The sequence below is a fragment of the Solea senegalensis genome, linkage group LG3 (genome assembly GCF_019176455.1).
Source record: "Solea senegalensis isolate Sse05_10M linkage group LG3, IFAPA_SoseM_1, whole genome shotgun sequence".
NCBI lineage: Eukaryota > Metazoa > Chordata > Actinopteri > Pleuronectiformes > Soleidae > Solea > Solea senegalensis.
The window spans coordinates 4,599,870-4,614,590 of record NC_058023.1 but is presented as its reverse complement, the minus strand read 5'-3'; the positions used below and the strand labels follow the sequence as shown (position 1 = coordinate 4,614,590).

The 14,721-nt window shown below is 42.7% G+C and overlaps 1 protein-coding gene across 3 annotated transcripts in view; it reads left to right on the top strand.

The window, feature by feature from the left end:
* The window catches only part of si:ch211-200p22.4 (phosphatidylinositol-binding clathrin assembly protein), a 74,640-nt gene that overhangs the window by 37,475 nt on the left and 22,444 nt on the right, over window positions 1-14,721 (top strand). For all 3 annotated transcript variants that reach the window (XM_044020317.1, XM_044020316.1, XM_044020315.1), the window contains exons 3-10: window positions 3,001-3,076; window positions 3,642-3,744; window positions 4,571-4,664; window positions 5,284-5,395; window positions 5,804-5,910; window positions 8,122-8,163; window positions 12,860-12,945; window positions 13,645-13,768. In XM_044020317.1, coding sequence (XP_043876252.1) covers window positions 3,001-3,076; window positions 3,642-3,744; window positions 4,571-4,664; window positions 5,284-5,395; window positions 5,804-5,910; window positions 8,122-8,163; window positions 12,860-12,945; window positions 13,645-13,768 — 744 coding nt within the window. The remainder of the gene's footprint in view (window positions 1-3,000; window positions 3,077-3,641; window positions 3,745-4,570; window positions 4,665-5,283; window positions 5,396-5,803; window positions 5,911-8,121; window positions 8,164-12,859; window positions 12,946-13,644; window positions 13,769-14,721) is intronic.

The window sequence follows — 14,721 nt, the reverse complement described above, 5'->3', positions numbered from 1 at the left end:
CAAGTGTCATGTCACGTCTCCAGCCTCCTTAAGACTCGCTAATTGTATTTCTGGATTTATTTGTTGCCAATATTTTGCACTGGGCAGCTTTAAAGAAACTTTTCAGGCAGGAATTGTTGGTACAAGCTGTGGGAAAAATAGAGAAAGTATCACAACCATAGAAAGTATGAATGAATAATGGAGTAAAACATCTTAAACCTCAATCACATAAACCATGGATGAGCAAGTAAATGTGGCCTAAGGCCAGTACTTTTCCAAGCAACTGAATACTAGGCCAAAACGTCATATCTTGTCTTCATCTAACTATTCAATATCGTACCAGAATGGCAGATGTGTTTCTGCCTGACTTTCTCGTTTTTTTGTGAAGAAAAGCAAACAATTGAGAAAGAATTTAAAAGAAAATCAAAAAAAAAAGTTGGATGTTTGAATTCATCTACTGCGCTGGATATTAATGTTTTAACTGACATAAACCAGCAGTCCAATTAGATTAACTAGCGAGCAGGAACAGATTGATGCATAGACATAGACGGCAACTTTTCGAAAAGGATTTTTTGACCTTCAGAGTCCGTTAACCTGTCTCAAACTGTCTGTCAGTCTGTCAGTGCTGTTTAAACAAGGTTAGCTAACACAGCGTTGGCTCAAGGTTGGCTTAGCACAGCACCTCTTGTTGATGTGTTTTCAAGCTGCATGTACATGCAAATGTAGCCAGATTTGTCTTTTTTATGCAAGGCCTTTAAAGTAAATTCAAATGTCTTTAGCTTCTCCTACAGATTCCATAAACTCCGCTAACAATACTTGTTTGTTTTTACCACGCTGATTCATTCAGTGCCACTGTATCATATTTAAATTTGCAGTGCTAGTCTGCCGTCTCGGAATTTCAGTGTCCATCTCTGCTGCACAGATGAAGAGGCACAGTTGGAAAAATGGATAAGCTACCAGCACCTGCTCAGGGACTGTGGCCCCCCCTCCGAGGTCTGAATATATTCTGAATTTATCTCCAGCTCCAGCCAGAAAATTCTAGCCCTGAGAAAGTGAATAAGTAAAGTTGTCCACATCATTCATATCAAAGACACAAGACAAAAACAAAGAGGGAGTAAAAAAATCCTGAAGGAGCTGCTCGGAGCACAACGCTCCGAACAGAGGTTGTACTGGACAACCCCCGAGTGTGAGAGTATGAACATGTTCAGCAAAATTGTGCTGGAAAAAACACCGGAGTGACATCAGATTTGTCAAAGCAAACTAGATTTGAGTGTCTAAGACTTTATTTGGGGGGAAAAATGGCCAGATAAAGTTAAAAAATCACTATATGTGAACAGGGTTACCAAAAAGTTGGTAAATGTAATAGTTTGCACCTGTCTTTACGTGACACTAAAGCTACGTCTTAATTCAGGGGTTGCCTGGTTGCATTTGAAGGTGAATTTGGTCGCACAATTTTGCACGATTCAAATGCATCCTTCCATCTCCAAGCAATGTGAGATCAGAAGGGTGTATACCCTTTCGTGGCCTGGCCTTTGCTGGAGTTTCTTGTGTACTAAGGACAAATATAATAGTGGCCAAAAAATCATAAAATATGACTTCTTCAAGGGGTTGCCACAGTGAATCATCTGCCTCCACCTTGTCCACTCTCGTGTCCTTTTCTGATACACTAATTGTACGCATGTCGCCCTTCACAACGTCCATGGACCTTCTCCTTTGAGGTCTTCCGCTTTTCCTCCTCTCCGACAAAGGTGTGGACTTCCTGTTGCATTTTCTAAATGGCCCCAAGAGGCTATTGCTGACCAAATTTGGTGGGCCTTGGACAAACGTGTTGCAGGGGCTGACTTGAGGTGGTGCTTTTGGCCACGCCCATGACCAAAAATAATCGATGAATGAAAAATGACATTGTTTTGGAAGTTTGGGGAAAGTCGGTTTGCAAAAAAATGTTGATCCTTTGGCAAGAAGGCCTTCAGTTGAATCATAAATTTCTTTCACCTAAAATGCCAATTTCTGTGCATAAATCTGTGCCGGGGGTGACTTAAGGTGGTGCCGTTGAGCCGTTTTGCCACAAAAAAACAATCGTTTCAGTAGTTTTTTTTGCATGTTCAAGCTGCAAAAAAGTGATCCTTTGACAAGAAGGTCAAAGGAAGGTCAGAAGTTGGACAGCTAAAAGGACACATGTTAAAAAAAACAAGGCCGTAAAGCTTGATTTATTACATTGTTGTTTCATTGCTGATCATTACCTCATCCAGCTGTGGATGAGTTGCTAGGTGACAGTTTTAACCCGAAAACGAACTCTCCATAGACCTTTGTCTTCAACGCGGCCCGTGAAGGTCATTGTTGGCTGCAGAGTCTGCGTCCTCAGAAGAACGCAGCCACCGACTTTAGCCACGGCTTAAATTTTAACCCCAGATTCGATCTCATTAACATTTAAAAGGGCTATTACATAATAATTTACAATATTGCGCTGCCAATCTTTCCAAAGGTTAATTAATTTTTTTCTCGCTCAGTCCCTCCCGATCTCCCTCTCCATGTCATAAATAAGGGACTGGGGAAAAGACAAACAGCAGGAGAACAGTTAATTTTTAAACATAGACGTCTGGGCCTGAGGGTGATGCAAGCGGCAGAGGTTAAACCATCTAAAGCAGCAGGGGCAGCCACGGCGAGACGTGCGCTAAATCCTCCCACCTGCTGGTGTTTTTCACAAAAGCTACAAGCTGAGCCGTACCAAATCCGAGGTTGCTGTTCTCTGTCGCCGACCTCTGACCTCGCTGCTGGAAGAGACGCACGAGAACATAGAGTTACCTTTAATCTTGGCCCACTCTCGTAATATCTCACGGGAATTAAATGTTACAGTGGAGTCGTTCTTGTTAGCTGCCGGCTAATAACGATTTCTTTTGATTATGGTACGCAGGTATTTGTGTAACTTGGATCCCAGATTCACCAAATACATTTGTTGTCATTTGTTGTTTTATATTTCATATAGTTAACCGACTAATGATAAAATGTTTTCTCTTATTTCAGCGTTTCATCCAGTACCTGGCCTCCAGAAACACTCTGTTTAACCTGAACAACTTCCTGGATAAAGGAGCTCTGCAAGGTACAACACACACACACACCGCATATTTTGATTTGATTTAAATCATTTAAAAAAAAAACTGAAGCGAGAATAAAAATGTCCGATGGCACCAGAACGTTTTGGAGCAACAGGAAGTCCCTGTCCAACTAATTCGTAATATACTATTTAGAACGATTACACCTTGTCGGCTGTCGGTAGGGGGAAAACTTGGGGGGACAATTTCCAGGCGGACAGTGACTCCACGCCCATGTCTACATCCTGTGTTTAAAAACGCGATAGCCAATTAGCAGGCCCCACCCATGGTTGGAATCACAAAAAACAAAAACTCAGGGAGCGCAAAGAAACTGAAAAAATGTCTGAAGCGTTTGGTTCATTCTTATTAGGCTGACAAAGAGTTTTTCTACTTGATTAAAGAAAAAAGAACAAGTTTGGAGCGAGTTGGAGCAACCTCAATTTCTGATCATTTGCCCAACAAAAGTGTATTTTCAAATATATATATATATATATATATAACCGTATATATCAGAAATGATAGAAATCATTTGTCACGTAATAAACTCACGTGCCGCATCATCGTCTGTGCCAGGTTACGACATGTCGACCTTCATCAGACGATACAGCCGTTACCTGAACGAGAAGGCCATGTCGTACAGACTGGTGGCGGTGGACTTCACCAAGATGAAGAGGGGGTAAGAGGAGGTCACACACACACACACACACACACACACACACACACACACTCTCCCACTGACAACATCACATCATGCCTTCACACACTCATCCTCTCTTTCTGACATACACACACGCTCACAAGGTATTGGCCTTTAGCACGCGACATACAGACGGAGCGAGACAGAAGTAGAATTGTTGACATTTCTCCTCTTTTCCCCGCTAAATCTGTCTCCGTTTAATGTCAGCGTACGACATCTGTACGCAGAGCGTCGTCTCCATTCCTTCCCACACTGACGTGGATATTTTATTTTGATTTACACGTTTCTTTTTGGCTCTGAACACAGAGACAAATGTGAAGAAAAAAGAGAAGATTATCTTTTATGAAGTTTTGTATGGTAACGCGAGGTCCTTTTATGCTTTTATTTTGAAGGGTTAGTGGTCAGTGTTGTATAGACTTTTAGGAATCATATAAAAAGCATTAAAGTGACCTGAAAGTGCTGTCTAGCTACCAGTATACAGTCCTGGTGATTTTTGTTTAAGGTCTTTTCAGACCATGAACATTTTTTAATCGTCCTTTTTGTTCTTCTTTGTTTATGTTATGAAAGCTATAAAAAGCAAAAAAGACACACTGCCAATAAACCCTCCTAAATGAGCGAAACGACGATTGGCTCAGTTTAGCGTGAAATCTGGCAACCGGGGGTCAAAGATGAGAATCCCCCTCATTCATTCATTCATTCATTCATTCATTCATTCATGTTTTGTACATCTCTAAATTTGAATAAAGCCTGACGTCGTACAAAGTTCTTGCCCACAGTTGCGTTTGTTTTTTTCCTGTCGTGTCAGGATTGATGGAGTGATGCGAACAATGAACACGGAGAAGCTGATCAAGACTCTGCCCATCATCCAGAACCAGCTGGACGCACTGCTGGATTTCCAGGTACCACCTGTGTGTGTGTGTGTGTGTGTGTGTGTGAGGTCCAAACAAATGTTCAAACCTATCTCTGTGGGGACATTTTGCCTGGTCCTCACTTTTTTAAAGGGCTTTTTTGCAGTTAAGACCTGGTTTTACGGTTAGAATTGGGCTTAGGATAGGGTTAGTTTAAGGAATTTAGTTTAGGCTTAGGTTAAGGTAAGGGGGTAGGGAATGCATTATCTATGAGGGTCCTCACTGAATGAAGGGCGAATGTGTCTGTGTGTGTTTGTAATGCCGTTTTTCTACTACATGGTCCCAGCTCAGCTCGCCACTGAACTGAAACACAGCGGCAGGGTCTAAATACACCAGACTTGAGATTTTCTCTTTTCCTTTGCTAAATGTTGGAGGATTTTCAGGATGTTTAAGTTTTTTTAAACTGATCTATGGTTCGTCAACGTTTGCTTTGGTTCTTGTGTTGGACGGCGCGCTCATGACTCTCGTCAGTGACGACACTCTCTGACAAATCAGTGGCCGGCAGTCTGTTGACTTCACATTTCAGTATCGGCTCAGCTCGGCTTGGAGCAGGTACCTCTCACTCTCTCTTTTCTCCACTTCACCTCCACCTCTCTCTACCTCTCTGCAGGCTAACCCTAATGAGCTGACCAACGGAGTGATCAACTCGGCCTTCATGCTGCTCTTCAAAGACTCCATAAGGCTGTTTGCAGCCTATAATGAAGGGGTCATCAACCTGCTGGGTAACACACACACACACACACACACACACACATGCACAGCAGTCTGGTTGTCACGGCAGCAGAGTGGATTTTTACAAGCTGCAAGTGTTTCTGTAATTATGCACTCAGTCCTTCCTTCTCTGCTTCCTTCCTGACTGGATAACCACCTTGTCTTGTCTTGTCGTCACTTCATGCGACACTCACATGTTACCCTGAATTTTCCGAGCTACATAAGTTGGCGTCCAGTGCAAATGACGTTAGTGAACTACCAGCTGCAAACTAGCTTTAAAGAAATGAACCGAACCCTGAAATTAGTAGAAAACTATAACGTCAAATTTGTGCAACCTTTATCATGTCATTGAATAAATGCGTTGTTTTAAAAAATAAAAAATAAACATGAATAATTTTTTCCTCTCTCCGTCTCCACAGAGAAATACTTTGACATGAAGAAGAACCAGTGTAAAGACGCTCTGGACATCTACAAGAAGTTTCTGTGCAGGATGACCAAGCTGTCAGAGTTCCTCAAAGTGGCCGAGGTACACGCGCACACACACACACACACTCAAAAAATACTGAGAAAAAAAGTCAGAATTCTGTGAGTAATGTCTGAAATTTCCATTCATTTCTTTTTAAATTTTGTTTAAATGTGAAAAACGACATGAGCACATTAATATAAATAAATAAATAAATAAATAAAGAATAGAAGAACCTGAGAAAAATCTCAAAATTCCGTTCTTTAATCTTAAAATGTTAGACTTTTTTTCCCCTCAATTTCAAAATAAATTTTTTAAATGACTTTACTTGCAGAATTCTGAGAATTTTCTCAGCTTTTTGTTGTTCATTTAGTTTTCTTACAAACGACTTTGCTCTCTCTCGACACATGTACGTGCCCACACACAAGAAACGGAATTAAAAATAACGAAGGAAAATAGGTGAAATTATGAAATTATAGTTTTTTTCTGTTTTTATTAAAACGATGACTTTACTCTCAGAATTCTGAGAATAAAGCTCTGAATTCTCTATTTCTCGTACTGATAGCGTTTACTGACACTTGAATTCTGACTTTTTCTCAGTTTCTTTAGTTAAAAAAAAAAAAAAGTCTCAGAATTTGGGAAATTAATTTCTAAATAATCCAAGAAAATGTCAGATTTCTGAAAGGTTAAAGTCCGATATCTGACTTTTCCTCAGTTTCTTCAATTTTTTTAAATGGGTATTTCCCTCATAAAACTTCACAGTGTCACACTTTAGCTCCTGCAGCGACGACAACAGCAGACAGGAATACTTGGTTTACCCTCACTGACCCACATTTACTACACACACACACACACACACACACACAGATGGAGGACGTAGTTAGACGCTCCGTTAGCTGCTCCCCTCACTCCTCCACCTCACCCCTTTCTTCCTCCTCCTCCCTCCGACAAAGATGGATACCGGTGTGTCTGTCCTCCTCCCACTGCCCACACATCATCCCTCCTCTCCTCCCCTCCCCTCCTTCCCTTCCTCCCTCTTGCTCTCTCTCCTTTGTTTCAGCCAATTTTCAAACACTCAGAATCAACTTGTGTGCTTGAGGAAGTGCAGGAAACAATTAGTTCAGATAAATGTTCCTTTGTCTTTTCTAATTGGCTCCTAAAGAGGAACTCGCGGGGAAATTAATAGTGTTTTCCTCTCTTTTGTACAGATTGTGGATTAACAAAAATCCCGGGCTCTCATTAAAGATCTTCTACCCAGTCCCAACAATTTATTATATCAAGTGTCTTCATGTTCAAAAACAGTCAAATTGTCAACACTGGGATGGAAATAATAATAATTCCTCCAAATCTTTTACCTCCATGACCCAAACTCAATTTTGACTTAGAATCAAAACCCATTTCAATGCATATCATTTTAAAAAACAACAAAATCATTGATTAAAAAAAAATGCAGACAGTCAAATAATGGGATTTTAAAGTGTTAGATTTTACTTTTTACTTTTAAAATAAATAAATAAATAATTCTCCCAACTTTTTCAAAGTTTTGGGGGAAAAGTAGGAATTCCATGATTAAATCACAGTTCATCTTATTATTTTTTCCATTCTCTGAAAACTTATTCCCACGTTGCTGTAATCCTCTTCCATCTATGAATCACGTTTACTTATTGAGATAAAAATTTAAAAAATCAAATGACTTCACCACTTGACGACACCGTCGTTTATCACGTACCAGTCGTGTCGTTTTCACGTAATTCTGGATTAAAAAAAGAAAGAAAAGGGTTGTTAAACAGATTTTTAAATATTTATAAAATCAATGATATTTTTGTCATTCTTCAAATGTCAAAGACTCGATGTTCTCTGTCCGTCTGTCTGTGTGTGAAAAAGTCTCCACACGTTTGTCTTCAGTGTCTTAGTTGTGAGTCAATTCTTGCGTTTTTGTTTTTTATTATTATTATTAGTGTATCTCCATGTCATCATCTTTCTCTCTCTCATTTCACTGTACAGTCAACATTATTATTATTATTATTCACTGTGAGGATTGACTCGTTCAATCCAGATGTCGAAAACTTCTCCTTGTTTATTTCTGTTGTTTATGTTGACGCTGCCACTGCATGAAGTAACCAACCCTTGTTTTTGTTTTCTTTTCTCATTTTTCTTTTTTTTTTGTTTTTCAATCGGCCCCCTGCCCTTGTTCTTTTTTTTTTATTCTCCATTATCCCCCCCACCCCACCCCTACTCCTTTTTTGTTTTTATTTTGTTTGTTTTCGATGACAGCAAGTTGGAATAGATCAGGGTGACATCCCAGATCTCTCACAGGTCAGTGTACATCCCACCTTCCACTTTCTCTCTCTTTTCCTCTCCTTCCTCACTCCCTCTCTCTCTCTCTGCTTCCATCCATTAAATCGCTTTTTCTCCTTCAGTCTCCAACCACTTTTCGTCAAAAAACCCTAACAAATGGAGGTGTCACACTCGTATGGTCTTGCTTTAATGTTCTACTTTTTCCCGCCTTTCCCTCCCTCCCTCTCTTTCTCCTCATTGCTCATCAGAGAGTGAACAGTGGGGCCTCCGTGATGCGTTCACTTGCCTCGCGTTCAAACGCACTTCTCTCTTTCGCCGCATGGATTTAGGGAAAAGCCTCGAGCTATCGCAAGTGAAACTGTTAGCTTGGAGAAAACGATCATTTCAACCAAAAAGGGCGTGGGAAAAAGACGAGGTCTACTTTAGCTTCTTCATTGACAAATACAGACTACTGCCACCTGTTGGTAAGGAAGTATATTTCCATTTGATCGGAGCCCCACCACACATACTAATTAAAGGCGACATAGAATGCTTGTATCACACATATATGTTAGTTATGGAGGTCTACTTACATATATTAACTTGTTTTCATGGTTAAAAACCTAATAGTCGCCGCAAGCGAGCCGATCAAAATATCTCCTCACTGACGCTCTTGTCAGCCGCGCTGTTTCAGACCAAAACCACACCCCCAGAACGAGGACTGTGTTGTGATTGGCCAGCCAACGAGAGCTTTCCTACTGTCCAGTGATTGGCCAGGTACCTGGAAGTGACGTAATAGATAGTCCAGCTCTCAGATACCCAGCTCCCCTTCTGGCACGGTGGATGCTCTGCATCTCAGCAGCTACAACGAGAGTAGTTCTTCTTCTTCTGCGGTTGAATGTACGCAACCGGATGTGCCCAGACTAGTGCCCGCACCAGGAGGCGCTACGGTGGTGAGAGGAGTGGTGAGGATTTCTGATGACGACATCAAATTAAGGAAGTGCCGATCCGCTTCGCAGAGCCCAGGAAAACAATGCAACACTATTTTCTCAGCAGTGGCTGAACTGTTTGTTCTGAAACTTTAGGGTTTTCATAAACGAGGTAATGACGCAGATACACACACACAAACGCAGCGTTAATTGGAGCTTCCGGTCTATGTGGCCTTTAAGTCAGTCTTTGAGGAAAATCTGCAAATAATTTTTTTATCGGATCGATTTCGTATCCACACAAAAACTCTTTTTTAAGTGTCATTTTGGAAAGAGGAAAAAGAAAAAGATTGTTTTGGGAAAGTTCTGTTTCTGTGTGGATGAGGCCTTTGAGGCTCGTTGGCTAAATTTGGCAGCTGTGATGCTTTTGTGTCTCCAGTAAAATGTGAAAATGTGACATTTCTGGAAACTATCCATGGTAATTAACTGGGAATGCTATAAAATGAGTAGAAACACTACACGGATACATACGTATATCGTCAAAATATGTTACAGCTGATAATCTAACCTCTAGCACTGAAATGGTGCTAGCTATCTTACATTTAGTATATCTGGTTAACCAGCTAACACACTGTGATTGATTAGTTAAACTTTAACAATTTTGTATTTGCTTTAAAAATCTGACTTCGTTGTTTGATGCTGGGATCAGACGACGCAGATTCAGGGCGATTTTCCAGCGATTTTGGTTGTGAAATGGACGGACGTGTCGTATTTTTGCAGCGTATTTATTTATATACCAATAGAGTGCTCTGACACGGCGTTACATACAGACATAGAAGTCCACTCTGTCCTCTTTGTGACGCCCAGGAACGGGTCAAGTCCATTGCCCCGCCTCCCAGATGACCTATGAACCCGCTTGTTACGAACGATGATTGGCTTCGTCGTGTTGTCACGACGTGGCAAGAATCCGTGCCACTGCGATTGATAATCTGAGTTCCCAACCTTCACACTTTTCCCAACCCCCCTTTTACGACACGTGGGTCGACCCGCGCGGTTGTTGATCTCAGGTTAAATCTCCACAGTCGCTAATTAGACAATTTTCTTCTCCTCCTCCTTCTTCTCCTCCCTCTCCTGCCGCAGAAAACTAAAGGATCCTACATTGTAGGTGGTGGTTTGTTGCGTACTGTGCTGCTAATCCCCTTGACCCCTGCATGAACATGAGTCTGGGCCACATGCGTGTTTGTGTAAACACATACAAACCCATGCCGTCTCTGGTTTTTCATGCCACAGTGGAGCGACGTGACTCAGTACAGTGTGTGTGTGTGTGTATTTGTTAGCCTTGGGTGTCTTGTGTGTAGCACTGAAACACACACACACACACACACACAGAGCTTTGACACGGCAAGCAAAAGGGCACGAAACCTCATGAATAGAAAATGAGGCTTCACCCCTTCTGCCCCCTTCCGTTTTCATCTGCATGTAAAAACGAAAATCCCAGCGCCGGGTTTTGGACTCACTCATTTGAATTCCATCGCCTCCTTAGATGTTGTTTATTTCACATCTGTCATGCACAACATCGTTGCCTCACCACGCATGGCAGACGTGCTTTAATAGCCACTAACCCGGGCAATATCGTGTCATTATTGTCACACAAAAAAAAGGAAACATGAGAATGAAAATAAGGAGGATTCTTGATTATTTTTTTGTGTGGCTGTATGAGGTCCTGACGCTTACCAGATAAAAAAAAAATCCACATCTGCGATATCTTAAGAATACATTCGCAGACTCATCACATTATCAAGACGGCCTTCCGTCCGCCTTGGGAAACTGTAAAGTTTGTAAAGTGCTCACTCGCTCCCACACCAAATTCCATTGAGAAAATCAGCAATTTTTCCACCGCAGCACACAGGAGTTGTCGATCCACTGCCGCCTCCGTCGGTGAGTTCAAGCGTGTTGTTTTCACGAGTTCTGTGTTTGAAATCCTGTGTTTGGATTCACCCAGTGGACACACACTCGCCATACGAGGCAGCAGCGGACCAGCGGCTCCTGTGTCCCCTCGAGCTAAAATCGCTGATTTTCTCTATGGAGTCTGGAGTGCAAACTTTACTTTCCGCTTGGAAAAGTCTGTCTAACAGTGAGACCCAAGTGGCTGAACATACTCCTTGAGATGTGGTGGACGTGAGCAGGTGAATAGCAAGGATTTGTTTTTCCTTGTTTTTACCCGAGAAATGTCTTCACATGACAAAGGACATGGATGCCCTGCGATGTTAGTGCGTCTCAGTCAATATTGACCTGAAGGCGGACACTCGCACATATTTAAACACACACACCCGGACAGATAAACAGTGTCGAGTCTGTGTTTCTTTCACAACCAGGCAACAGTTTGGCAAGAACCCACCGTCTCACCGACCGCAAAAGCCTCGGTAGCCAAAACATTCCGCTGTGTGTGTGCGTGTGTGTGTGTGAGAGAGTGGAGCCCGACTGACAGCAGCAGCTCACTTCACATTCTTGTGGATGGAGAGGCAGACATGACGTTGTCATATTTTCACAGTGGAAGAATTTCCTTTCTCTCTCTCTCTCTGCAGCAGGAGCAGAGCAGAGCAGATCTGCCTCCATTTCTCTCCATGTTAAACTTGTACATGTGTGAAGAAGTAAAGCTGACTCTACGGTTTCCAACACAGCTGGCTTTGTGTGTGTGTGTGTGTGTGTGTGTGTGTGTGTGTGTGTGTGTGTGTCCCTCGGTTTCTAACGAGGCTCCCCGCAGGTCGCGCCGCGTTGTGCGACGTGAACACTTTGAAACTGCAGCTGCTTTGTTTTCACCAGTTGCGTGGCAACGTTCCCCGACTAGCCTGCTCACCTAACTTTTTAATCCAGAACATTTGAGCTCAGGGCTGGTGTGGATTTATTTTGATTTCATGGCTTTAGAATTGTCCAAAAAAATGTCCAATGAGTGAATGCTTCTGCCCCTTTATTCCCCCCCCCCAAGATAACGTTCACTTTCAATGTCTGGCAGTTATTCAACTGCTTAGGGATTATGGTACTGAGAAGAAGCTGACATCACATATGTGCTGGTGCTACCGTAATGACAAGTACATGGGCGTAAAGCTCCATTTCCCAGCTTTCCGGTGTCCGTCCATCCATAAATTCTACCGCTTTATCCTCCACAATCTCAGCTGACATCACCCTGGACAGATCGCCAGTCCATAGTTCTAGACAGGATGGTAACGGAAGGGTTAATGCTCCTTACAACAAAGCATGCGTTTAGAGGCGTGATTAAGGTTTAAGGTGTAACATCTTGGAATAAATTGCGGGGTGTGCGTTGTTTTCGGAGTTTCAGAGTGGAGGCTGCAGCAGAGGCACAAACACAGCAAAGGCAAGATGAATGGAGTGAAAGAAAGAAAGAAAGAAAGCGAGAGGCAGCAGCACAGACATTATCGCCCCCTGCTCGTGTGGCGAACTGGCGCGACCTCTCCTCCGCACTCCGCCTTTTTTTCCCCCCTTGCTATTTATTTTCCTACCTCCTCCTTTGTTCTCTCTCTCCTTTGAGTCTCCCTGCTAACACTGTGAGTGTTTGCTGCATGTTGACATGGCTATTCTTGGAAAACCCGATGCTCTCTGCTACCGTCCTGTGAGACCAACTAACTCTGGCTGCTCGGTGTGTGTGTGAGTGTGTTTAAACTGTATGTGTGGGTGGGTCTCTGTTCTGCATATGAGATAGAGAGACACTAAAAAAGAGAAAGTGGTTTTTCATCAGAGACGTAAAGTGATTTTTTTCCTTTTTCCTTTTCTCACACTCGCTTCTCTCTCAGGCTCCCAGCAGCCTCCTGGAGGCTTTAGAGCAGCACCTGGCCTCTCTGGAGGGAAAGAAAACCAAGGAGTTGAATGCAGACACCAGGTAAACGTCTCTGACCCCGGGTCAGATCTGTTATTAACATCCATCCTAGACTTTATATGAAAATGAACCAGGAAGTCCCTCGTCTCCTGCGTCCAGGAAGATACCACCCTGATGTCCACTCATCTATGCCGTGGTCTAGCGTCTATTTTCCTCCAAATTAGGACATAATTGATTTAGCTGACCTCATGTTCTCTTGAAGAAAAGCTAAAACTGGCGATCGAGATCATTAAATCCCCCCGGAAAAGAAAAATGTTAAATGACGTTTTAAATCAAGTGAGAAGTAGACTTATGTCGCCCCCTGGTGGCGAACTTCCATCCCACTTCCTAGGTCACAGTCATGGTCCTAAATGCATCCTCAGATCCGATCACAGGAACCACATTCAGAGACGACACAATCTGTGCTCGGGATGGATTAGAGACGATTCACTCCTTTAGTCCATGATTTCTGTTTTTCTCATGGTTAACACTTTTACACAGCAGTGCAAGTAGAGCTTTAAGAGTGTGCTAACATCGGACACATCTGTGCAGTCCGACTCACGATAAAATATTGTTCGTACAAACACGTCATATTCGTGTGTAATTTAAAAGAAAGGGCGAGTGCGGCCACAGCCAATCACATGCCAGGTGTGAAAAGTCCAAATTGAAGTCGATTTCAAGAGATGTCAAACTCCGTCCTCACTGTTGTGCCGTGTGTTGCAGAGCGTCCACGCTGTCCAACGCCGTCTCGTCTCTCTCCACCACCGGCATGTCCTTCAGTCGCATGGACGAGAAGGAGAAGCAGCAGGCTTTAGAGGAGGAGCAGGCCAGACTGCAGGCGCTGAAGGTAACGGAATTTATTCTGACATTTTAACTGAACTCGTATCGTCTTCTTTCTTTCTTTCTTTCTTTCTTTTTTCTTTTTTTTTCTTTTGGTGCTGTAGCAGCAGTTTCAATAGTTCTCAAACACCAGTTCACACCACATGGTTTTTCAGCCCAGTTTTCCATGCAATGGTGAGTTTTACAACCATGTGTGCAATTAACAAGACGCGCCCACATGTCACCATCAACTCCAGCCAAGTTTACCCTACAGTGGAAGGGTGCCAAACATTGGAACTGCCCGTTATTTTGGTTACTATTCTGAAAAGAATCAAGACAACTTTTTTTTTTTTTAAAGCGCTTTAAAAAAAGTGCTGAACATTTGAGATGAGTTAAAAAAAAGAAGCATATGACATTAAAAAAACTAACAATTAAACAAGAAAATACTGTAGCAAATGTAAAAATATATGAAAAACACAAATACGATTTGAAAATTGCAGTCGGCCGTATTGTGGTCCACAGTCTGTTCAGTCAGAAAACACAAGCCTCAACGGGGGTTTTTGCCGTTCCAAACCGTGCTGTACTACCAAACCCGAAGTGTACCACTTGGTACGTGCCGTTCCGGAGGATTTATCCTGACTGATGAATCCTCCAGTCACAACGTCACAGACTCTGCGGTTTGTGAACTCCCCCGCTGAGGACAAAGGCCAGGAGTCTCGCCGGCGAGTGGAACAAAAGAAGAGTCGGGGTGTAGAACGTGTTGACATTTCTTTGCTCCAGCCTTGGGAGTCCTGCCTTACACAAACTGTAATTGAGTAAGAGCAGTGAAGCTACAAAACACAAACGCACGCACACACTGGGACTCTGTATGTGTGTGCATGTTAAACATGCTCGCATCCTGGCAGCGACGGTACACTCTGTCTGGTTGTGTTGCCAGTTTCTGTGTGTAAAGCCAGGCAGATAAGACTCGGTATGTGCTTG